This window comes from Moschus berezovskii, chromosome 19, assembly GCF_049115385.1.
Source record: "Moschus berezovskii isolate FMDL1 chromosome 19, NW_MosBer_1.0, whole genome shotgun sequence".
Lineage (NCBI taxonomy): Eukaryota > Metazoa > Chordata > Mammalia > Artiodactyla > Moschidae > Moschus > Moschus berezovskii.
Genome location: NC_142478.1, coordinates 64,407,466 through 64,432,636, shown reverse-complemented (window position 1 = coordinate 64,432,636; position 25,171 = coordinate 64,407,466). Strand labels below are relative to the sequence as shown.

The 25,171-nt window shown below is 53.6% G+C and overlaps 2 protein-coding genes across 4 annotated transcripts in view; one reads left to right on the top strand and one right to left on the bottom strand.

The window, feature by feature from the left end:
- RASAL1 (RAS protein activator like 1) overlaps positions 1–2,157 on the top strand; it is a 33,416-nt gene extending 31,259 nt beyond the window's left edge. For 2 of the 3 annotated variants that reach the window (XM_088828216.1, XM_055404640.2), the window contains exons 20-21: positions 144–220; positions 490–2,157. In XM_088828216.1, the coding sequence (XP_088684342.1) occupies positions 144–220; positions 490–629 (217 nt within the window). In that variant the 3' untranslated portion in view covers positions 630–2,157. Of the gene's footprint in view, positions 1–143; positions 221–489 lie in introns of those variants that run through there. The other variant, XR_008683043.2, reaches the window with a different exon arrangement.
- An 87-nt stretch (positions 2,158–2,244) lies between these two features.
- Positions 2,245–25,171, bottom strand: part of DTX1 (deltex E3 ubiquitin ligase 1) — a 38,959-nt gene continuing 16,032 nt past the window's right edge. Inside the window, exons 3-10 of the mRNA XM_055404643.2 lie at positions 21,535–22,213; positions 6,127–6,188; positions 5,602–5,763; positions 5,301–5,362; positions 4,643–4,801; positions 4,383–4,544; positions 4,206–4,295; positions 2,245–3,551 (exon numbers count right to left, since the gene is read on the bottom strand). Coding sequence (XP_055260618.1) covers positions 3,327–3,551; positions 4,206–4,295; positions 4,383–4,544; positions 4,643–4,801; positions 5,301–5,362; positions 5,602–5,763; positions 6,127–6,188; positions 21,535–22,213 — 1,601 coding nt within the window. The 3' untranslated portion in view covers positions 2,245–3,326. The remainder of the gene's footprint in view (positions 3,552–4,205; positions 4,296–4,382; positions 4,545–4,642; positions 4,802–5,300; positions 5,363–5,601; positions 5,764–6,126; positions 6,189–21,534; positions 22,214–25,171) is intronic.

Below are 25,171 nucleotides of genomic sequence, written 5' to 3'. Positions count from 1 at the left end.
CTCTATGTTTGCTGTGATGATGATGCCGATGGTGATGATTTAGTGGGAACCTGTAATGTCTCCTTCAACCAGCAGAATCTCTGGGTTTGAGAGCAGGATTGGGACTCAGGGTCCAGCCTGGTTTTCTCCCTCTTAACTTTTAGGATGAAATTCCTTGAGGATTCCAACATGGATACAACTCTGGAGGCAGACACAGAGCAGGGCTCCAGTGCCATGGAAGGTAAGGGGATAAGGAAATCCCCTTTCTTTCTCTTCTCCCACAACTTGCCAAGAACCTCCCACCCCGGTCTCCGAGCCCCTCCCCCCACCCCGACTCTCCTGTTTGCAATCCACCAGCAGGGCAGGGAGCTGCATGTGCCCGGCTCTGGCACATTTTATGGTTCTCGGGGCTCCAGGCACATCCAGAGTCTGAGGAAGCCACTGAATCTGAATTAGAGCAGCCTGCCGTGGCCTGGCTGAAACCCTATAGCCTCCTCTTCTCTCTCCCAGCGGCCTGTACTGATGCTCTGGCTCGGCAGAGGGAGGCAGCTGCCCGCCTGCTGGAGGTGCTCACAGACCTGGACCAAGCCCACAAGGAGTTCCAGCAGAAGGAGCAGGGGAAGGTGGTTTTGGCCCCCCTGAGGCCCTAAGGAGATGCCAGAGGCAGCCTGGAAGGAGGAGGAAGGAGCCAGCGGGCCCTTCTCAACATCCCCTGGCCCAGGAATCTCCTCGTGGCTGCCCTGTACCTCACTGATGCTGTGACTTGCAGGCTCCTAGAGATATCCTAGTCCCATGTGTCCTAAGCCCAGAACCCAGGCATGGGAGTCCTTTGGCTGGGGACCAGCCTTGCACTGAATGAATCTCACCCTCTGGGTTGAGGCAGACTGGAGTGGATGGAATAAGGAATCTGACTTACTTGGCTCAGCTTGAGGTCTCTGCTTCACTGGACTGGCCTCTACCCACGCTGACAAGGGCAGCCTGGCCCTGAGCTACTAGATACAGCTGTATCTGAATCCCTGATGCCCATGTGGCCTTGTTGCCCCAGACAGGCACTAAAATGGGCTCCACCCTTCCTATTTTCATGTCTTCCAATCCCTGTAACCTCATTGATCCTCCTGAACCTTGTCCTTGACCAAGAATCCTAACCACAAGCTTCTATAATCAGGGGCCCTCAGGACTAACTGAGGCCGAGAGCCCAGTGCCTGACTCAGACCCTTGAAGCCCAAGAGACCTCAGGCCAGGCTGTTTCCCTCTCTTTGAGCCTGAGATTACCCTGTATAAAATGAGTGAGTGAGTTGATATGTGTGATTTTCAAAATGGGTTCCATGGTAATAGAGTAGGAAACAGAGGGATTTCTCAGTTGTCGTCCACAGGGTATCTGTGGACCATCCTCAGGGTATCTACTGGATACCCTATCCTCAGAGTATCTACTGGAAATGCAGCTTCCTGGATCAACTGGATCAGAATCTGAGGGAGCATGAGGGCAGGCATCAGAGCTTTCAGCAAGTTCCGCAGGTGATGTGGATTGCACGTGAGATTTGAAGATCACGGGGCTGGGCGATTTTATATGGAGGTGAGCTTTTGTTTGAGAATGAACCACAGAAGTTAAAATGTTGGGGAACACCCAAATGGCAGGATTGGAAGGGTCTCCAAATATTCATTTCCCGTTTTGTGTATCTAGAGGGTAGGACAGAAACCTTAAGGACCAGGAAAGATGCGGTGCTATCCCAAAGGTGCCCAGCAGGGGTCGCCTGGAGCTGCAGCATTCACTACAGTCTCCCAGCCTCCTGGGATGTGAGAGGTTGATAGGAGACTTGCTGCAGATTCTGGGATAGGTCCTTGTCGCTCCCTAGACAGAACCTGGTCCTCCTCCCCGAGGGCAGAGACTGGGGTTCTGAGGTTCCACCAAGCCATCACGGCGTCTCCCAGCTCTCCCACTGTTTCCTGGAGGTTCCCACCGAGTTCCTCATTCCTAGTCATTGAACCCGGGAGGTGCGTGCATTGCCCTGCACCTGTGCTTGACAACAGAACTTCAACTTGTACCCTCTTGAGGACTAGGATTGGGAGGGTCTGCCTCTGCCACCATCGCACCCCCAGCCCACCCAAAGACAAGAGAAGCGTGGGGACCCTCCATCTCCAGTTGCCCGAGCCTGACAGGGACAGTGGTCCTGAGTCACCATTTTGTTGCAAGCTCCCCCATGGGATGGACTGAAGTCCCCCAGAAACAGAGCCACCCACGCCCCTTCTTGACAGGAAAAGACCCAGTTGAGGAGGAGAAAGACCATTTATTTCTCCACCCACAGTGGGACTGGTAGATTTTCAAAAGAGCAATCGCTGGCGTCCCTTTAAATCTTGGCTGACTTCCACCATGGCAGCCAATCAACAGAGGCGGAGCTGGTGAGTTGCCTGGGCAACAGGCCCCTGGTTGGCCGAGACTGTCAGCCACCCCACTGCCCACTCCTGAGGAAAGGGAAATGGACTCTTTGCTGTCTGGTCTGCTTTTTAAACCTGCTGGCCTAAGCCAGGCCTCCTCGTCTCGCTCCTGAAGCCAGAAGCTCCAGACTTTGGATCTTGATGTTGGGAGTGATTTAGTGGAGAGAATGGGGTGGGGAGGAAAGGAAAACAGTGCCTTTATCAGGGTCAGACATAAGGCTTGGGGATGGGAGGGGAGGAGGTCAGGGTCCCAGAAGGATAAAGAGACATAAGCACAAAATAAGATTCTCCTAGTCCGTCTCCCTGGCCTGCCCTTTTGCAAAACTTATGAATAATCTGGGGGCTTCCACCCCGTGGGCCATCAGTGGGTGGCAGAGATGGGGGGAGACTGAGCTTCCCAAGTGCCCCGTTTTCTCCTGGAGCCCTACTGGGCCCCCAGGTGCTAGCCCTGAGTCCCCTGCTTGCAGACAAGCCTGTACAGATGTGATAGAGACACAGATGGGAATCCACATGGGGTATCACAGGGGTCTTTCTGTCTCTTCCCCCCCAGTCTGGGGGTAAGTAGAGGCACGTGGGTGTGCGCGCATGTGTTCAACAGGACACGTGTGTTTGTGTGAGGGGGTGGGGCTCTGTCTTTTTAGTAGGGAGGTTGCTATGGTTTCCGGTACACCCTTGAGACCCTCTCAGGGAGACAGGGTCGAAGCCGGCTGGCCTGCCATCCTCCCATCATCCCAACTGCTGCTGCTGCTGCTGCTAAGTCACTGCTACCAGCCAAATCCCCGGAACGCTCCTGGCTCCTCCTGCAGGCTCCTCCCCAGCCCTGAACCTGGGCCGCCAGGACACACCTGGCGGGCAGAGGGAGGCATGTGCCGGACCAGGGGCAAAGCAGGAGGGAAGGTGGGCAGCCTCGGGTCTCAGGCCTTGGCCACAGCCTCAGATACACCCTGGGCTGTGAGCTCCGCCAGCACATTGTCTAGGTAGCTAGCGTCTGGGTAGCCATGGCCCGTCAGGTTGGATCCAAACTCTGTCTTGTGGTGGATTTCATTCCACACCACGGTGTCCGACTCGCCTGTGGTGTTGGACGTCCCGATGGTGAAGATGAGTCTCCGCTCCCAGGCGGTGATGAGCAGCCTCAGCACCTGGAGGGCAGGGCAAGGGTCGGGGGCAAATGGGGGGCGGAGCGAGCAAGGGTCACAGGCAGCCTGGCCCATGGCTTGAGTCCCTCCCCTGCCCACCCTGAGGTTACCCTGCAGGATTCCCCGTGGCCACCCGGCGTGCTCACTTCCTTCCCTATACTGACTCCCACTCTGAGCTCCCCCAGTAAAACCACTTTCCATGTTATCAGCCTATTTCTTTGGGGTGAAGAGTCTCAGACTGATGACCGTCAGCTGTGTTTGGCTTGAACCTCATGCTGTATTAAATAGCCACTTCGTTCCTTCGTTGGCAGTATTCAAAAACCTGGAGGTTTCACGTGAAAATCAGAATTTCTGGGTTCTTTTGAAAAACAAAAAACTAAAGTTGACACTCTTCTGGTGTGGTGGTAAACAGTCTAGACTTCTTGGGTTCAAATCCAGGCTCCTGTGTGACCTCGCTGTGTGACCTCGGACAAATGACTTGCCCTCTCTGAGGCTTTGTTTATCTCTAAAATGGTGTTAAGACCTTGACCTCAGCAGGCTGGTAAATGAAATGAGGTTTTGAGGCCCGTGGCAGGGCTAGACACACGCACGCTAGATGGCTATGGTCAGTGCTGGGCCCGGCCTGCTCCCACACCCCCTTGCCCTCGCGGCACCCACCTTCCGGCCCTTCTCGTTGTTGGGCAGATAGCAGTGGCGCGGGAAGCCTCTTGCAGTGAACTTCTTGCCTGGGTTGGGGTGCTCAGGGCCCTGTGGGGGGGGGCAGCAGTGGGCTTGAACCACAGACGGCAGTGGGGAACCGCTGGCGAGTTCAAAGTCAGGGGCCTGAGGGCTCACCTGGATGCCGGTGGGGATGTCGTAGACGATGCGGATGGTCTGGGTGTCCGCGAAACCGGGCAGCGAGTGAGGGATGAGGTGGAACTCCATCTTCCCGGGCGGCTGGGTGCCCGTCTTCTCCCCATAGATGGCCTTGCAGGTGGGGCACTGCAGGCTGCCATCCTGGGACGGAGAGGGCGGTGGCTGGGAGGCTCCCAGGTGTCTGGGCCCCTCCCCAGCCCTCCTGCCTGCTCCCCCCCACCCCCCAGCCGCCAGCCCACCTTGTTGCCATTGGAGTACATGGCCACGAGGCACAGCAGGTGGTACATGTGGCCACAGCGGCCCAGGCGGCCCACGAGCTCAGGTCGCACACCCTTGTGCCGAAGCACGCCCTCATAGCCGGAGGCCGTGACCAGCCGCTCCATGCAGATGGTGCAGTCCTGGGGTCGGGGGGAGCACAGAGAAGAGACTGAGGACCGGGGAGGGCAGGACACTCCCATGCCAGCACTGCCCCTCAGCAGGGGCCAGACCCTCAACCCCCCCAAGAGCAGCAGACCACCCCCTCTCTGGCTTCCATCTGTCAAAGGGAGGGGACACTCCCAGGTACTTAATTCAGGTGCATGGCAGAGGAAGAGATGGCTCCCTCACAAACCCCTCCAGACATAGTCAAGGCTTAACTATCGAAAGCAACGTTTGGTGGGAAAATACGGGTAAAAATAAGATGCAAAAACTGTTGATCATCAGAAGGTTGATAAATGTGAGTCTGTTAAACACTGGTGTTTATCAAAAGATACTGTAAAGACAGTGAGAAGGCAAACCCACAAACTGGAAGAAGAGGCTGAAACATATAGAACCTCACAAGGAGGGGGGTGCTGGGGTCTCCATCTCTGGAGGGGAGGCTGCCTGCCCTCCGCCCCTCCTCCTTGCGCAGGGGCTCACCTCATCAGGTGGGTTCTTCACCTTCTGCATGTACCTTCGAACCACATCTTCAGGGTTCTTACCTGCAAGGACAGAATTGGGCTGGGCTTGACTGTACCCAGAGTCTAGCCCTGAGGGCATGGCTCAAGACAGGGTCATGGGTCAGAGGGGTAGAGTCAGAAGCTGTAAGGGCTGGTGGGAGTCACATATCAGGGGTTGCTTGAGGTTTTATGTAATCGGAGTTGGTGTGGATGGGGCCAGAAGAGCTCAGATGGGTTAGCAGGGTTAATTCAGGGGTCAGGGTCTAGCTTAGGAGGCCTACTCTTCTTCAGGTGCTTCTTCTTGGTCTTGCGGCACACCCCAGGCACGCCAGGCACGGGCTTGACATCGCTCTTGCTCACCGGCGGTGGGTGCAGGATGGGCTTGGGGGCCCGGGTCAGGCAGACGGGCAGCCCCGCGGCGCAGAGCAGGATCCCAGTCATCCCTGCGGGACGCCGAACAGCGATAGTCAGGGGGCAGGGTGCTCATCCAGGCCCTGTCCATCCTGCTCACCCATCATCGAGATGACCCTTGGGGTCTCTGCCCAGACTCCGCCCACTTGGTACACCCAGGAATCCTCGGATGGGTGGATGGGGTGTGTCCCATGGATGGAGCCCATTCAGCCCCACCTGAAGCTGAAGCCAAGTTGACAGCTTTCTTCGGGCCCGCCCACCCCAGAGTTATAGCCCAATGGTAGGGGATGTGCCCTCTGGGCCACGCCCACAAATGGGCGGAGCCAATGAGCAGACAGGTGGGGCTGCCACCTTGTGGGCCCTGCCCTTCTTTTCCGTCCTTGACTGGCCCTCACCTGCCAGGGCCGGGTGGACTGGCCCTGTACCATTCAAGTTCTTCACCGGGAGTGCGGGGACCCTGAGAGGAGAAGAGAAGAGACTGTAGCCTCCCCAGACCAGTTCAGGGGACCCTGCTTTGCCTTCTGTCTCTGGCTCATGGGCATGCTCTGACTCCTTTGTGCCTGTCCCAGTCATCTAGAATGACCGCTGGAGAATTCCATTCCTACTCTGACAACCTTCTGTCAATATTATGGGGTGGGGTGTGGCAGGACCTCTGCACCCCCACCCCGTGATAATGGAATGAACCCCTAGACTTAGTACTGACCCTGTCCCACTCCACAGCTGACCTCCCGGGTGAGAGAAGTTGGCTCCCAACTGTTCCTTTTCATTGACTATTGTGTCTGAAACCCAACTATTCATGACTTAGCCAAACTTCTCTCAAAGTTTGCGGATAGCCATAAATGTTCTGGGAAAGCATTTAGGGATCACCAAGGAGCCACTTCACTGTCTCCCACTAGGACATTCACAATGTATGTGAATGTATTAAAGGCTCTGATAAGTCCTGCATAAGGAAACAGGTTAGCTGTGGCTAATCCAGGTTTTCCAAAGACACTGGATGACGAACGTTTTCCCCCTCTGGAGTATTTACTGATGTCAGTTCTGGTGACTAAGGCATTATCCCCTCTTCAAATGAAAAGGTCTCAGGAAAATGTAGCTTGCCTCCCCTCTTTGCTCTTCCTTCTGAAGAGATCTGGCTTTGGAATCATTCAGAGCTGCTTTCATATTTCAGCTCAACCATTAAGCAGCTGGATGGAGAAGGAAATGGCAACCCACTCCAGTACTCTTGCCTAGAAAATCCCATGGATGGAGAAGCTGGTAGGCTACAATCCATGGGGTCACAAAGAGTCGGACACGACTGAGTGACTTCACTTCAACACATGCACATCACTACATCTCTCATAATTGAGTTTCCTTATCAGTTAAATGGAGATAATATCGCATCTCCCTTTCAAGAAGATCCCTTGGAGAACGGAATGGCTACCCACTCCAATATTCTTGCCTCGAGAATTCCATGAGCAGAAGAGCCTGGTGGGCTACAGTCTATGGGGTCACAAAGAGTTGGACACAACTAAGCAACTAACATCTTCACTTTTTTTTTCATGGCACCTCCCTTACATATGCTGTGAAGAGTCAATGAAATTCTACACACAAAAGGCTGAGCATATTTCCTAGTACCTACTACAGACTCATAGTTTTAACCATCATCATTGGGCTTCCCAGGTGGCACTAGTGGTAAAGAACCTGCCTGCCAATGCAGGAGACACAAGAGAAATGGGTTCAATCTCTGGGTTGGGAAGATCCCCTGGAGAGGGGCATGGCAACCCACTCGAGTATTCTTGCCTGAACTGAAAAGAGGTCAAACCAGTCAATCCGAAAGGAAATCAATCCTGAATATTCATTGGAAGGACTGATGCTGAAGCTCCAATACTTTGGCCACCTGCTGTGAAGAGTTGACTCATCAGAAAAGACCCTGATGCCAGGAAAGATTGAAGGCAGGAGGATGAGGGGACAACAGAGGATGAGATGGTTGGATGGTATCACCAGCTCCATGGACATGAGCCTGAGCAAGCTCTGGGAGATGGTGAAGGTCAGGGAAGCCTGGCGTGCTGCAGTCCATGGAGTCGCAAAGAGTCAGACACGACTAAGCAACTGGACAACAAGCACCATCATGCCACTATCACCGTGTAATCGTGGTTAATTCCGCCTCTCTTGCACCTCAGCCCACTAAGTCATGGTATAACTTCATCTTGGAGAGGAAACCACTAAGGCACTGCAGTGATAAGCTTGGGAGAGTCACTTAACCTCTGTGCTCCTCAGTCTCCTTATCTGTAAAATGGGGATGATAATACCTGTCAGGAGGGTTGAAGGAGGAGGCCTGCTGTGATCTGCACAATGCGCCCACCTTAGTCCAGACTTCAGGGTTTAGCTTTGTGGGTGAACTGGTATCTTGCTGTGGATGGGCATGAAATTGGATGGGTAAGTTTTGATAAGGAGAAGGAGTGTAATGAAAGCCAGGGACCAGGGACTTCCCGGGTGGTCCAGTGGTTAAGATTCCATGCTCTCAATTCAGGAGTCCTGGGTTTGATCCCTGGTCAGGGAACTAGAAGGAAGATTTCTCATGTGGCAATAGATTCCCCATGCCGCAAGTAAGACCTGACACAGCCAAAAAAAGAAAAAAAGCCAGGGGCAGCCTGAAGGGCCTGGAGTTGTTGCAGGAGGAAGTATTGGAAGGGGTGGGGGCAGTGAAGCTGGGGAAGGCGCTGCTGCAGCCCCCTTGGCATGCCTGCTCAGGTCTGAGCCTGGTCAGTGCTGTTTGGACAGCTGCCCCGGCAGGCACAGTCGGCACCAGCGAGCTGGGGGAAGGTGTCTTTAAGCCAATAGTACACTTGGCAGGTTTGCGCGCTGCTGCAGTGGGTCCAGAACCACACACACATACAGCCCCTCGGAACATGGGCTATACATGCATGCACATGCATAGGGAACATGCCAAGCGCAACAGAACACAGATTCATGCACACATGGAAAACACTGCAGAGACCGGCACACAACCCCTGCAAACATGCCGCCCCTCCATGCACACACACACTCCAGGGATCACACGACAGTTACACACACACACAAGTGTGCCCACAACCCAGGAGGCCCCTTCCTGCATAGAGATACAGACTCAGATACACGTATACTTGGGGAACGTGCCACACACTCTTGCACACAAACACACACACCAGGGAATACACACCATGCACACGTATACACAGACACACCTCAGGGAACACACTCCATGAACACACACAGGTCTAGACAGACACACACTTCTACACAGAGAACACCACAGAAACATGTACACACACACTCCAGGGAACACAGCGCCCAGAGCGATACCCATGTGCAGACACCACAAAGACATTCGATCGGACAGCAGAAGCCGGGTGGGACAGACTGGTCCACACACTCTGACCTACACTCCCCTACACTGACATGCAGACACTTGGCTGGAAGGCTCCCACTTTTCACACACAGTAACACACACACACACAGCACACAGCCCTCATTTTGTGCCTGCCCAGCGTCACAGGCGTACACGCAGTCAGCCAGGAAACCCCTCCCAGACCCCACCCCTGAGGGGGGTGGCAGCATCTGGAGCAGACGTCAGGGTCCCCAAGCACTCTGGTGACCTGGAGTCACTGAACACAGCTCCTGAGGGAGGTGCGACAGAAGAGACGTACCATGGGGCCCCCAGGCTTGGGTAGCTGAGGTGTGACAGGGGAGAGACGCTGTGCCTCAGTTTCCCCATGTGTAATGGGAATACAGGCTTGCCAAGGTTCAATGGGATAAAACATGCAAAGCTCATAGTCTGTTGCAGGGGTGAGTGTGGGGATGTCTTGAGTTTCTCCTCCTTGCAGCCTTCTGGGACCCAAGGGATGGGGGTCCCTTCCTGGGGCCTGTCATAATCCTCCAGGACATTCCTGCAGGGAGACCCCCACCCTAATCTCATCCCCCCACCCTCTTTTTTTGTTGTTCTTGGCCACATTGCACAGCATGTGGAATCTTAGTTCCCTGACCAGGGACTGAACCCACTCTCCCTGCACAGTGGGAGCTCAGAGTCTTAACCACTGGACCAACAGGGAAGTCCCCCAATCCTCTTATAAGATAGCATGGAGGCACATCTGGCTTCTCCTCTTTCTGCTGTCCTTTGAAACCCTTCCATAGCACTACTGTTGTTAATGTTATTGGTATGCAGATCTTAGTTCCCTGACCAGGGATTGAACCTATGTCCCTTGAAGTAGAAGTGTGGCGTCCTAAGCACTGGACAGCCAGGGAATTCCTTAAAACACTTCCAGTATAGACACACTGTTAAGGTCCTCTGTATATCCACGGCTTCCCCATCCCCTTCATTCCTTCTTTCCTTCCCTCCTATCTCATGAGAAAACAATCCTTCCTTCTCTCCAGGGCTATCTGTAAAATGGGTGGAAAGAAAAATATTTAGCATGAGGACCACCACTTCTTGTCTCCTACCTGTGGCAGACATCATTAATCCATCACAGCACTCTCTCGGGCTAAGCAGAATCATCAGCACAGATTTGCAGGGAGCCTCTACCAACCAGCAAGGACAGTTGGCTACCTCAGGTCTATATGAAGCACAAAGTCTGGTCTGGCTCATGACACTGGTCATGCTGAGCCTTTGGCCAGGGAGTTAGAAAGGGGGTGAGGGGACCCCAGAAAGTGACTATTTTAAATCTTAGCAGTCCTCCAATCTCTGGCACCCTTTAAAAACCACAGAGCTCTGAGTTACAGAAATCAGTCTTGCTCCTGGGAGGAGGGTTGTGAGTAAGGTGTGATGATGGTGCTGTTTTGTATTCACCCATCGGCAAGCTGGGGGACAGTCCCCAGGTGGCCCCCAGCTCTCTCAGTCTACAGCCCCTGCGAGAACCCAGGGTAGCAAGGTTCCCACGATGCTGGAGCGTGGGAACCACCCAGGCCCCCTTTTGATGTGGGATGCACTGTTTCCTCCCAGTCAGTCAGTGAGAACATCCTCCTGCCCTGGACAGGAGACCGCTGCCCGCAGGCCTCCGGGAAGGAGGGGCGGGCTTTCGCCCTTGTCTCCACCCTCTCCCCCCAACCCCCTGGCCCCAACGCCCCCTCAATGGCAAAGGGTCAGAGGAACCCTGCAGGCCTGAAACCTGTTCTGACCAGAAGCCAGGCCTGGCTGCCCCAGGGCAGGGATGGGTCCGAATCCTTGCCCATCTCTGCGTCAGATACTGTTCCTCCTCTACCCTCAGTCCCTTTTGGCTCTTTCCTTGCTTAGAGTAAATTCCAGCCTCTTTACTGTATGGGCTTCCAGGGTGGCGCTAATGGTAAAGAACCTGCCTGCCAATGCAGGAGACATAAGAGATATGTTTTTGATCCCTGGGTCAGGAAGATACCCTGGAGGAGGGCACGGCAGCCCATTCCAGTATTCTTGCCTGGAGAATCCCCATGGACAGAGGAACCTGGCAGGCTATGATCCATAGAGTTGCATAGAGTGGGACATGACTGAGCGACTTAGCACGCACACATTACCATATGCAACACAGCCAGTACCGATCCCTTGCACTGTTTTTCCTGTGCTCCCCCCTCAACCACTCCACCCCAGCCTCCTGGTTTCCCTGCGGTTCTGCAAACAGGTCAGGCACATATTCACCCCAGGGCCTTTGCACTTGCTGACGGCTCTTCCAGAATGCCCAGTTATCCTCTTGTTCTGCTCCCTCACTCAACACAGGGTTCTGCTCAAGTGTCACCCTACCAGAGATCTTCCTTGCCACTTCAGAGAGGCCTCTGCCTTTGCTCTTACCTTACTTAATTTTATAATATGATATATAACTAATATAATATTAATTATATTATCATAATATAGTTATACATGACTAATATTATATACACATTTAATATCACAGTCTGATATAAAAGTCTATAAAAGACTTTATAAAAGTCTTCCATATGACCAGACCCTCCCTGGCACTGTAACCTCATCTCTTACCCTCTCCGTCTCTCTACACACTTCTGCTGTTGCTCTAAAATGCTGAGCCCTGCAACTTCCCTGGGGGTCCAGTGGTTAGGACTCCTCACTTCCACTGCAGGGGACATGGGTTTGATCCCTGGTCAAGGAACTAAGGTCCCGAATGAAGCATATATATATATATATACACACACACACACATATAATAGATGAGCATTGTTATATATATATAGCAGATGAGACGTTATTCTATACATATATAAAATAACAGTGTCTCATCGATTAAAATAATAATAAAATGAACGCTGAGCCCTTTGAGGCTGTGCACTTGCTTCGCCCTCTGCCTGAAGGCTTTTCCCACAGAGGCTGCTGTAACGCTGCCTCGGCAGGAAGACCTTCCTCACCACCCACTGTCACTGCTAGTACCCGGCATGCAGTAGATTTTCAAGAAAAACTTGTTGCACGAAAGAAGGAAGAAGACTGGATTTTGCGGGGATGTTCCGAGGCGATGCTCGGGCACAATCTCCCCATGAATTTTTTTTTTTTTTTTGCACACATTGGAAGTGAGCCTTGAAGCAGATGCCCAGAGAAGCCTCTCTGTAGCCTCTGGTCCCCTCAGAGACTCTCTGCCAATGTTCGCTCTAAAACGAGCACACTGGACTTCCTTGGTGGTCCAGTGGTTAAGACTCTGCCCTTCCAAGGCAGGGAGTGTGTATTTGATCCCTGGTCAGGGAACTAAGACCCCACATGCCGTGCGGTGTGGCCAAACAAATTTTTTTAAAAAGTGCTGTGAAATGAGCACACTTTGTGGGCATCTGTGGGAACAGCCCGAGTAAGCTTTCTCTAAGAAATTTTCAGAAATGCTTCTCATCCTTCTCAAGACAGATTCCATGGCCAGGCTTTGAGGAACCCTGACCTTTCCTGGAAACTGTCTCAGGGAATGCGCCTCACACAGATGGCTGGGAGGGGGGGCAGTAATTTCAAGAGCTCGCTATGTCCCAGACTCAACTGTGCACCCTCCCTCTGCCATCCGATTGTCCCATTCTATAGAGGGGGAAACTGAGGCACAGAGAGGTGAATTCACTGGCCAGTAATTGGCAGAGCTCAAATGTGAGCCCAGAATGCCAGATTCTAGTCTGTGCTCTTCTCCACGCACAGAACCAAGTTCTCTTACCCCGGTTCAGAGACTAAGGCAGGAGGCTGTATTTGAGAAAAAAATCTCCCCAGGATGAGTCTGCAAAAGGGCATTTGGCTCCTCTCTCCTTCTTTTGTCAAAAGACAAGCAAAGAGAGATGCTCGTACCTGCCCCCCTGGCCGGGGGGCAGCGTTCAAAGGCAGGATGAGATGCCGTGGGGAAGGTTTCCTAGATGCTGTTCCTTACACCGTTCCCTGCCCTTTCCTGTCTGGCTACTTCTGCCACACTGCACCCACTGCCCGTCCATACTGTCTACTCTCAATTCACCTCTTCTCTTTGAAGACAGGTTTCAAGGTCACCATCTTCAGGAGGCTTTTCTGATTTACCCCCAGTGAATACATAACCACTTTTTTTTTTTTTTTTAGTCACGCCATGTTGCATGGTGGATCTTATTTTCCCAACCAGAGATTGAACCTTGTGTCCCCTGCATTGGAAGCCTAGAGTCTTAACCACTGGACCACCACGGAAGCCCTAATCACTTTTAATTCCCAGGGGACTGGGTTTATCTTTTCTTTGAGGACACAGACGTTTCCTGTCTTCCTTTCTAGCTGTGGAGTTCCACCCCATCTCTTCCACCAGTCTGCAAGCTTCTGGAAACTTGTCTAACCCGGCTCTGTGACCCTGGGATTGAGGATGAAACTGGGCACAAATGGGTTGTCAGTAAGTACTGAATAGTGGAGTTGAGCCAACTACGGAATAGATCTACTTCTTCTGGGGTATCTTCAGAGTAGGGGGCCTGGTGTCCTTAGAAACAGTAGTTCTCACACCAAATGTGCTCCCAGAGACATGGTTAGAGCAGGGCTGGCAAACACATGACATGTGTATTAACACTATTACTGCACTCATGGCAGACATCACCAATCCATCCCAGTACTCCTTTCCACTAAGCTAAAGGGCTCCAGAAAGTCATTCCCATGCAAGCAGAGACAGCACATGAACTGAAATCTGTTTGTCATTTATCCTGCAGATGACAGAACTGAGGCCCAGAGAGGAGAAGTGACTTCACGATCACCCAGCTGGTTAGCAGTCCTGGGGTTTTTGAGTCAGAGGCCAGGGCTGATATATGGGGCCATCTGGAGGTGAGCCATCCTTCTGAGCCCTCTGTGCCTAGAGGTGGGGCAAAGCCTTTGACCTGGACCCTGGAGCTGGCTCAAGCCTGGAAGGGCGCATTGGGGGCTGCACGAGTGGGTATATTTGCCTGCTCTGGTTGCTCCTTTCTGTCCCAGGCAACGATGGGGGTCCAAGACCCCAGGGACACAGGAAACCATTCTGACACTCCCTGTAGTTTCCATCCATCTACCTAGGCTGGTCTCCCTGTCCTCTCCCTCCCCTCCATGTCCCCGGCATGCTCCAGGCATGTCACAGCCTCTGATGGTGGTTTCAAGTCCCCCGACGGGCCTCAGGCCCTCCCTGGACACCTGGTGCTAGCCCGTGACCCCTTGGGGAGTCCCTGGAAGTTCAGGCCTCAGCTATTTGGTCTAGGTGGGTGAGGACAGAGCAGAAGTGGGAACGCCACATCATGGGGAGAAGGAAGTTAAATAACACATGGCACCTACCTCCCTGGACCTGCTCCTGTGACCTGCTCCCCCTTCAGTATCCACTCCTTCTGTATCTGAACTCTTGTACCCCACAGTCCGGGGTCAACCAAGTCCCCACCCCCATGCCCCACAGAGCCAGAGGGCTGAGAACATCACAGCAAGCTCCAGGGAGGTGCCCCACGGGGCCAGCCAAAGCCACAGACCATCAGCGGCAGCCGTGGCCTGGTTCGCTTCCCCTTTCCTCACTTGAGCACCCCTCGGGCTGCCTGAACAAGCCGCTGACCTTCTACGGGCCTCAGTTTCCCCCTCAGTCAAATGGGTCCCCTTGTCCCTGACCCTGTCCACTGCTAAGGATTCAACAGTACCAAAATCCCCTGGAGTGATATTTTGAGGGGTGATAGTTAGGGCCCAGGTTTATCTAGAGGCCTGGGGGGCTCTAGGTCACCATCCCCCACCCTCCTGGTCTCTAGCCCGCTTTGCTTGCTTGCTCTGGTGGTTGGGGGGGGCGGTGTGGGGAGCCCAGGCAGGGGAAGGGAGGGGAGGGAGGGCTGGCGGTTCCCACGGCCTGGGGCAGCCGTGTACTGACAGGAGTGTGGTTTGGCCTCCCAGGGAGCAGGGCAGGAAGTGCTTCAGGTCTGGGGGCGGGGTGGGAGGGTGGGGGGGATGGGGGTGTTTGGTTTGATGTAGCGGTGAGGCGCAGGGGGAGCCCAGCAGCTGCGAGTGAAAAAGCAGGGTTACAGCCACTGCCCTCCGCAAGGTCAGGAAAAGGGGGAGAGTGGGCAGCCCAGAGGCCCCTTGGGGACATGGTGCGGGAGAGACTTTTCACGTTGTGCCTTTGGGACTGCTGTTTTTTGAAGCATTAAAATGTAATACCTAGTAAAGAGCCGATGAAACAAAATATGGATGCTTCAAACCTAAACGTAAAATCACTGCAGGAAATGAAAAGAAGAAGGAAAACACCCAAACAAACCAGCCACATCAAAGCCCCCTCCCCCACACCTATCCTCCATGTCCAGGGTGTACCTGTGACAGCAAAGTCATCCCGGCCTGTCTCCAGCTTACACCACCAGCCGGCTCCCATTTCCCACAGAGGAAAAGCCAGAGTCCTCAACACAGCCTGCAGGGCCCTACAGGACTGGCCCCATTTCATCTCTGACCTCCTCTCCCACCGCACACACCCTGTTGCCTCTGGAGCCACACTGGTCTCCTCGCACAAACCAGGCCTGCTCCTGCCTCAGGGCCTTTGCACAAGCTGTTCCCTCTGTCTACAGTGCTCTCCCTCACCCCAGTTCTCTGCATGGCTTGCTTCTTAACCTCCTTCAATCCTTGCTCAAACGTTAGATTCTCGGTGAGGCCTTTTCTGACCTCTTCATTTCCAATTATATCCCTCCCACTACTCCCTCCACCCCTTCCTCTCTTTGTTTTTCCTTGGTAGTCACTACTACTCTCTATCACATCCTATAACCTATTTATTTTGTTTATTGTTTGTCTCTCTAGAAACATGAGCTTTGGGAGGGCAGGGATTGTCTGTTCTGTTCATGGCTGGATCTCCAGGGCCCCCAAAGAGTCCTTGGCACATGGTAGTTGCTCAATATATTAATAAAAGGATTAACTAATTAAAAAAACAGACAAGCAGAGGCTATAGAGAAGGTAAAAAGAGGGACTTCCCTGGTTGGTCCAGTGGTTAAGAAATCGCCTTCCAATGCAGGGGATGTGGGTTCAATCCCTGGCTGGGGAACTAAGATCCCACATGCCAAGGGACAACCAAGCCTGCATGGTGCAACTACTGAGCCCAAGCCCTCTTGCTCTGGAGCCCATGCACTGCAACCAGAGAGAAGCCTGTGAGCTACAAGGAAAGATCCCCCATGCCAACCTGACACAGCCAAAAATGAATAAATAAAAAGAAGGTACAAAGAAATAGCAAACTGGGAAAAGATGATAAAGAAAGAGCTCAGACCCTTAAAATGCAGAAGGAGCACCTGCAAATCAATAAAAAGCAGGAAAGAGCCCTAGAGAAGGAGAAGCAAAAGAAATAAACAAGTGATTGGTAAAAGAAGGAATCACGGGTAGCCAATAAACAGGAAGAAGTTCTCAGGCCAAGAACCAGAGGTTTGAAAACTCAAACAGCATCTCAGTGACAACATCGTGCTGGTCTGATAGGGGTGTGCTCGAGGGGGTGGGGCTAAGCCCCTCCCCCATTGCTAGGGATGGCTTTGAAATGCAGGCAGTTTGATATCTGCCTCCTTGTTGGCCTTTGTTGCCAGCCCCACTGCACAGGGTGCAAAAACTGAGGCCCAGAGAGGGCAAAGGGCTCCACTGGGGTCACACAGTGAGAGGAGACAGGGAAGTTGGCCCCAAACTCAGCTGCTGTGGGTCCCCCAACTCCTTGGACCTCCAAACACCTTGTGGCATCAGGACCAGGTCTCTTGGACCCTGGCCAGAAACTTGGAGTGGGCGGCCAGGGGGCCACCCCGATACCGTGACCGACTGGGATTTTTGAATCAGAGTCCTAATTGCGTGACCTTGAGCAAGTGCCAGGCTTTCAGAGCCTCAGTTTCCTCATTTGAGAAGTGGGGATAATAGGACGTACCACCGTTTCTGTGCACAGCAAGAGAGGTGATGCATGTAAAAGCCGTGAGACAGAGCCTGGGACGTTGTGAGCGCTCAGTAAATGGAAACAGGCCTGCAGCTGTTCCCCCTCCCGCTCCCCTCCACCACGTGGGCTGGAAACTCTTAGTCTGCCCCACAGCTGTGTTCCAAAGGGCTGGACGCTGCCCTCTCAGGAGACAGGGCGGATCTTCCCCACCCCTGTGTCTCCGTCCCCCAGGCATCAGCTGCCAGCTGGCTTCCTGCCTCATCACAGGGGGGAGTGGAAAAAAAACCCCAGCCAGGGGGACACTGTAGTCCTGCTGGCTGTGTGACCTGGGGACAAGTCAGTGCCGCTCCCGACCTCCGTCCTGAGCTGAGGATGGGAGGTAAGGAGGATGACAAAGCATGATGTCCGGGTTCACCCCTCCTTTGCACACCGATCACATGTAATCCGTATTACATTTTATTTTTTTAATTAGGGTTAGGGTTAGATGTGTGGTGATTTTAAATACATTTGCACTCCCATCAGTTCTCATGAGCCAGAACACGTGGACTGGGGTGATTTTAGCTTCATTTGACTGATGGGGAAACTGAGGCCAGGGAGGAGAAGCCATGCCCCTCTGTCTGCAGGAGAGAAGAAGGGTGGGGAAGAGGGAACAGAGAGAGAGAGCTGCTGAGAAGGAAAGAAAAAGGCAGGTGAGAAGGAGCGAGAGACAGCAGAGATAGGAGACAGTCCCAGAGGGACAGAGGCGGAAAGAGAGGGTGAGACTCAGAAAGCCGTGAAGGGAGGGGCCCAGGCACACGGCTGCGTCTTCACAGCACACAATCCTGTCTGCCCCCAAACTCTCGCTTCGGAGTCCTGTCGTTCTTGTTACTCAGTTGCTAAGTCATGTCTGACTCTTGTGCCCCAGTGGACTGTAACCCGCCAGGCTCCTCTGTCCCTGAGAGCTCACAGGCAAGAATACTGGAGTGGGTTGCCATTTCCTCCTCCAGGGGATCTTCCCGACCTGGGGATCGAACCTGCGTCTCCTGCGTTGGAAGGCGGATTCTTCACCACTGAGCCACCAGTGAAGTCCCCGCTGGAGTCCTAAACCCCTCTCCAAACTCCCAGACACTTGGAGACAGGGTCTTTGCAGAGGTGATCAAGTTATGAACGAGGCTCTAATCAATAAGCCTGGTGGAAAATAAAGAGGAAATCTGGACACAGGGATACAGAGGGTAGATGATGTGAAGACAGGGAAAGTGCCTGTCTGTAAGCCAAGGCCTCACAAGAAACCCACCCTGCCAACACCTTGATCTCTGGCTTCCAGCCTCCAGAACTGAGACAATACACTTCCGTTGTCTGGGCCTCCCCAGTCTCGGGCACTTTGCTACGGCAGCCCAGGCACACCGACTGACTCAAACACAGAAGCAGAAAGACTGCGGGAAGGGCCACGAGGGGCTCTGGGTATTCTGGAGGCCAGGGAGAAGCTGGGGGGCCCGATTCCTCAGAGACACCGTCCCTCTCCCCTCACGGGCTGCACTGAGACCTCAGTTGCCTGGGCAATGGGAAGCTTCACTCTGGAAGAACTAGGGTCTGCCATCCCCATGCCTCCTTCCTCCCATCCCCTCCCTCAGCAGCAGACTCCATGTGTCCTGGGCCCACTCCCGCTACTCTGAACCAGGGCTATTTAAAAAAATTTTATTTTAGTCACAACCTGAGACACGCAGGACCCTAGTTCCCCTGCCAGGGATCAAACCTGCGTCCCCTGCGTTGGAAGGCACAGTCCGAACCACTGGACCACTGGGGAAGCCAGGGGTGTTTCTTGCTGATGTTCCTTGGCTATGCACCTCCTCAGCAGGGTCAGCCCTGACTACGCCATCCCCTCCCAACCACACCACCCTGTCCCATCCCTCCCGAGCGCTTCCCTCTCTGTCCAGAAACTGTGTTCATTTACTCATTTGCAGGCTGTCTGCCCAGCAGTTCGGACCCCATTTGTCTTGTCCGGCTCTGTCAGCGTGCACCCACAGTGCATATGTAGAGAATTGATGCCGAGCAATAAAAACTGAGCAATGCCCAGCTTGCCCTGAAACAGCCGTTTTGAAAAATTTCATCAGTGACTGAGAAATTAATTTCACCTGGCGACCCATGAAACGCATGTAGAAATCATGCAAAAGGTTGCTGGAGCAATTCTTACTAAGTATGACACATGCCAATATTTTCTATGCTGTTCTCTTCATTTGATTCTATTCAGTTCCATCCCATCCCGTTCTCAGAAAATTTTGGTTACAATCTTCTGACTTCATAATCCACTAATGGGTTTCAATGATACAGCCCTGGAGAGAAGATTCTCGAATTCTTGCTGCAAAGGCACCTGAGACTTTGCTTCTGTCCCCTCCCACATCTATTCCAACTTGTTTTCTACTCTTGTCAACCCAGGGCCCTCCAGGCCGGCCAGAGGCAGGTTGTGATTTGCAAGGAGCCACATGAATACCCATCTGTGATTCCCAGATGGGTGAGTCCCTTCTGCAATGTTTCCCCAAAATGCTCTCCCAAACCTGCTCTGGTCTCCTCCCTGTGGGCACTGGGATGCTGGAGAGGAATGATCTGGAGAGGAAGGGGGAGAGGAAGGGAGGGCTAGGCGGGCAGGTGGCAGCTGCTGTAGTCCTTCTGGTGGAAAATCACACTCTCCTGCCCTCCATGCCAACCCTCCTCCGGGATAACATTAGTCCTGGCTGCCACTGAAGGACTATCTCGATATAAGCGTCATGTATGATCAGGCACACAGCTCCCACTTGACAGATGATGAAACTGAGGCTCAGTGAAGGAGAGGGACTTGCCCCAGATCTCATAGCTCAGAAGTGGCTGCCAAGAGGGGATCAGAACCCAGGCAACCAGATTCTCAAAAGTTCAGAAGGCAGAGAGATTCAGAAAGTGAAAGAAAGTGTTAATCGCTCAGTTGTGTCTGACTCTTTGCGACCCCATTGATTGTAGCCTGCCAGGCTCTACTGTACATGGGATTCTCCAGGCAAGAATACTGGAGTAGATAACCATCCCCTTCTCCAGGGGATCTTCCTGACCCAGGGATCGAAACTGGCTCTTCCTCATTGCAGGCAGACTCTTCACCGTCTGAGCCACCAGGGAAGCCCAGAAAGATTTTGAAGGGCAGCCTAATTCAGGGCCCCTTCCCTTCCCCAGGCCTCAGTTTCTGTTGGTGAAAGGAAGACCTGGATATGGTGACCTCAGAGGTTGTCTGCACATCTGACCTTTGCACGACCACTCTCCTGGGTCACGCCAGAGAGATGCGAGCAGAGTTGACTTTTGGTGCCTGTTCTTGGTTTTGGGCACCACAGCCCACACCCCACTTGCCCTTTTCCCTTCTTGTCTATCTCAAGGTCAAGGTCTCTGCTCCTCCCTCCCATTCCAACTCTTTCAGGGTCTGGTCCTCTGCTGAGATCAAGTGAGTCTGGACTCCTGGGTGGGAAGCTAACAGGCTCACTGGGCTGGGGCATGGGTGTCTTAACCCAGGCATTTCTGAAGCTGGTATGATCCGGGTTCCATTCCTCGGTGAAATCCTGCTGTGAAAACCAGTTTGCAAAAGAGAGTCCAGAAAGGGCTGATCTGGTTAAAATGAAAGCAGAGGCTGGCCACTATGCCGTGTTGCCCCAGGGGTCCCTAAAGCCCAGCTTGAAAACCATAGTATCAGTCCCATGTAATGGTGATATTTCAGGTGTGGCCTTTAGGGCCACAAATATTTGGACAATATTGGCTTGCTTGAGCCTCCACATGAGATGGGTATGGCCTGGGGCAGGGTATGGAAACCCTCTACAACTTCAAAGACAACACAGCGCAGACTCTAGGAATCTTACAGGTCTGAATTTCAATCCCTGCCCTCCACCTGGGTGGCCCTGAGAAAGTATCATACCTCTCCCAGCCTCTGCCTCTCCGTCTGTAATAGGGACATGATGGATTTGGGTGGGTGGGGGGGCGTGGGTAATAAATGAGATGGCGCAGAAAAAGAATTTAGTAAATAGCAGACATGGACTAGACACCGTTATGGCTTCCCACGTGGCTCAGTGGTAAAGAACCCGCCTGCCAATGCAGGAGATGCAGGTTTGATCCCTGGGACTGGAATATCCTCTGGAAGAGGAAATGGCAACCCACTGCAGTATTCTTGCCTGGAAAAATCCCATGGACAGAGGAGCTTGGCGGGCTGCAGTCCACGGGGTCGCAAAGAGTCTGACACCAATGAGCGACTGAGCATGCGCGCACACACACACACCAGTGTAGCTGCTGCTATGGCTCCATCACTTGTCAATTGCACGATCTGGGATGTGTTACTAACCCTCCCCATGCTGCAAATTGTTCGTTGTCTGTAAATTGGGGCTGATGACGCTCCCTCCCCTCATTCCTGGAGATAAACGAGCGTTAAGGTGCTTAGTTAACTCTTGGCACAAAGTGAATACTTAATAGACGCTAGGTATTACTTATGATTTTTATAATTACTGTAATTCTTTGTTCCTAGCCCCAGTGGGCAGCCACCCCTGCGCCCAGGGCCCGGCTTACCCCGGCGGGATGGAGGCGCGTGCGCTCACGCTGGTGGCGCGCTGGGGCCCTGGCCGGTTGAGGTTGTTCTGCCCCGGGGTGGGCGCGCCGCCGGGGGCGCTCGGGCTCCGCAGGGGCGCGCCGGGGGTTTGCGTGGGCTCGGCGGGGCCGGCAGCTGGCGCGGCCCAGAGCGCGGCGCCGGCGAAGGTGGCGCTGGGGCGCACTGCGAGCGTGCCCGTTGGTCCTCCCGGAGGCGGCTGGGGCGGCGGGGGCGCGGGGGGCGCCTTGCGGCGCTGCGAGGCCAGGATGGCGTTGGAAGCGGCGCGCGTGCTGTTGACCAGCAGGCACTGCTGGCATGAGCAGGGCTGGCCCGAGCTGGCGCCCACGGGCCACGACTGCGACTTGGGGATGGAGCCGACGGTGAGCGGGTAGGCGAGGTCCAGGCGGCGGCGCAGGCGGCGGCGCCGGCGCGTCTGGCGGTTCATCTGCGACATGCTGTTGAAGTAGATGAGGTAGCAGAAGCCGAGCGACGAGAGGTCGAGCCACGGGTGCTGCTTCTCGTAGGCGTTCTGGATGGTGATGCAGATGTCCATGTCGTAGGCCGTCCACGCGCCGCCGTCGTTCTCCCATTCCCACACGATGCCCTTGCCCGGCGCCGACGACGGGTCGTAGAAGTTGCGCCGCACTGGCCGCATGGTGCCTGTGCTCACAAGGGGGACGCGAGTCAGGACCCGAGGACGGTGACCCTCCGCGGCCGGGCGGAGGCGGGGTCGAGGTCGGGGTGGGGGGTGGTCTGGGCAGGCCAGAGGGGCGGGGACGACCCCGGGGGGTCAGTACACGCGCAGGAGCGAGCTTGCAGGTCAGCGCAATGTGGGTTGGGGCCAGCTGAGCGCAGGGTGGGGGCGGAAGGCAAGGAAATGGGGTGTCAAGACAGCATGGGGATGCCGATTTGCAAGGGGAGTAGGGGCGGCAAGCGGGCCCCACCTCTCAAGGGTCGACACAGGCACCAAACAGTGGCCATCACAGGCTGGGACGTGTGGGAGGGGGCGGGGAAGAAGGGCGGGGAAGCTGGTGTGGGAGCTGTTTGGACCAGGAGGGGCTGGGAAGCAGAGTCAGCGCCTGCGGTGAGGGCAGGGATCAAGAGGCCCCCACCGTGCAGACACCAGTGGCCCTTTTTCCCTCATCCGTCCGCTCATCCAGTCGTCAGTCCACCCATTCGTTGATTTCGTCAGGCACAGATTCATTTACATTCTTTCATTCCTTCATTCATGTCTTGGTTCATACATTCGTGTTTCCTCAGTTCATCTGTTCAGCAATCCTTCCATTAGCCCCGTCACCCATGCCTGCCGCCATCATACCTGTCGCCATCATACCTGCATTGATTCCCCCCCGTCAGCGTTATCCACCATTTTAGTCATTCCTTCACTTACCACCATCCTATGTAAAAATGTGCACCACCTCTACATAACCTTCTTTCCCCTCTCCTTCCCTGCTCGGCTTTTCTCCATCTGGTATACTTTATATTTCACACATTTATCTTGTTTTCTGTCTCTTTCCACTAGAATATCATAGCCACAAGGCAGGGACTTTGTTTTATTCACTGCCGTATCCCCAGTGCCTGCTCATAGTAGGTGTTCACTAGACAGCTGCAGAATACATGAATGAATTCAATTAGTTCAGACATTGATTCATTTGAGATCCAGTTATTTTATTCAGTCATGCCTTTTGCTATCCTTGCCTTGATCCATCCCTTCATCCACTTATTTATTCCGTTTTTCCATACATCTGTTTATTTGTTCCTTCTTTTAACAAACTCACGACCTGTCTGCCCTGAGCTCTGTGCTGAGAGGTCATTCAAAATGAACATAACCATATGATAACCTCAGCCAGGTGGGTATTCATGCACCCATTTAACAAAACAGGCCCTGAAGTTTGGCTCTCAACTTCTGCTCCATGTTTCCCAGCTCTAGATGCTTCCTGAGAGCAAGGCTCCGTGGACACTGGGTTAAGCAGAGATGACCAATGTCCAGGCTGCAGGACTTCTCAGTGCCTTTAGCCACTCTGCCTTGGGGCCAGTGTGGAGAGATTCTTTTGCATGGTTCACGTGGCAAACTGGCAGGAAGGCTGCACCCTTGACTGCTCCTCAATTGTGGGCAAGTCCCTTCAGTCTCACTAAGTCTTGGTGGCCCCATCTCGAAAATAAAGGTGATACTAATCCATAAGCCACTCCTCCCCTCTCAAACCAGGCTGTTGGGAGGATTCAGTGAGAATAGCCACAGAGCACAGGGTCTGAGAAGGGCACCAGGGCTGAGAGGCAGACAGACCTCATTTCAAATCCCAACTGCCTAACTTTCCAGCTCTGTGTCTGTGGTCAGGTGATGCAATCACTCTGAACCTCAGTTTTCTCATCTCTAAAATGGGCACAAGCAGACCTTCCTTATGAGGGTCTTAAAAGAATCCATTAAGACAAATACTGTCTGTGTGCTGATGATTCCAATATCCTCTCTCCTGAAAGCCAGGGTTGTGTACCCAGCAGCTCCCTCAGCAGCTTCCATACAGCTTCAACAGGTTTCTCAAACTCAGCTCTGCCATAGCACAGCTGTGATCTTCCTTCCTAACCCTAACCCCAAACCTGTTCCTCCTGAAATCTTCCTCATTGCAGTTAAGCAACTCCATCTTTCCAGCTGCTCAAGCCCCAAACCCCCAATCCTTGGACCCACCCCTGACTTCTCATGTCACACCCCATGTCCAACCTATTAGTAAAATCCTGTCATCTCTGTCTTCAAGTACATCCCACACCTGACCGCTTCCCCCTCTCCCCAGCACGCCAGATCTATCTGTCTAAGTCACTATGTCCCTCCTGTCTGGACCATGGCAGTAGAACATGACTGTTCTCCACTTCTGTCCTTGCCTCTGCAGGGTCTGTTCCCTACACCTCAGCCACAGGCATCTCACTCAAGTCAGAGCACATTCTTCTTTGGCTCAAAACTCTCCCATGGTTCCCTGCTTACTTGGAGTCAAAGTCCTGGCCATGATCTACAAAGCACCGCATGGTCTATAAAGCCCCCACAAGATCCCAAGGATCTACAAAGTGGCCCCTCACTCACTCCCTGGTCCCCGTGCTGCTCCTTAATGACCCGAAGCAATGTCCAACCTCAGGGCCTTTGCATATACTGTCCCCTCCACCTGGAATATGACCTCGGCACTTCTACACATTCTTACAGTTCCCTGCCTCCTTTCTTTTAGGTCTCTGTTCGAACATCACCTCTTTGGAAAGACCGCCCTTCCGTGGCCCTCCCACTGCCATCCTTTTCCCTTTCTTGGTTTCTCTTCCTGGCACTCAGTGCTACCTGCATGATACACTGATCTACAGACTTGCTTTACTCTCTGCCTCACCCCCAAGGTCAGGGATCCTGCCTGCTTTACTCCCTGCCTAGCACAGTGCCTGGCATGCAGTGGGTCCTCCCTACCTTGAGGGTGTTTCTACTGTTAACTGGCACAACCCCAGGGTGCCTGGCCCTGGAATCTGCAGCCAGATGGATGAGGGCCCATCATGGTCCATCCTGAGGACCCCTTCCTCCCTTTGCCTTGCTCAGGCTTCTCTCTTCTGGCACAGACTATACCCGACCTTCAGTGGGTCCCTACCCAGGGCTGAAAA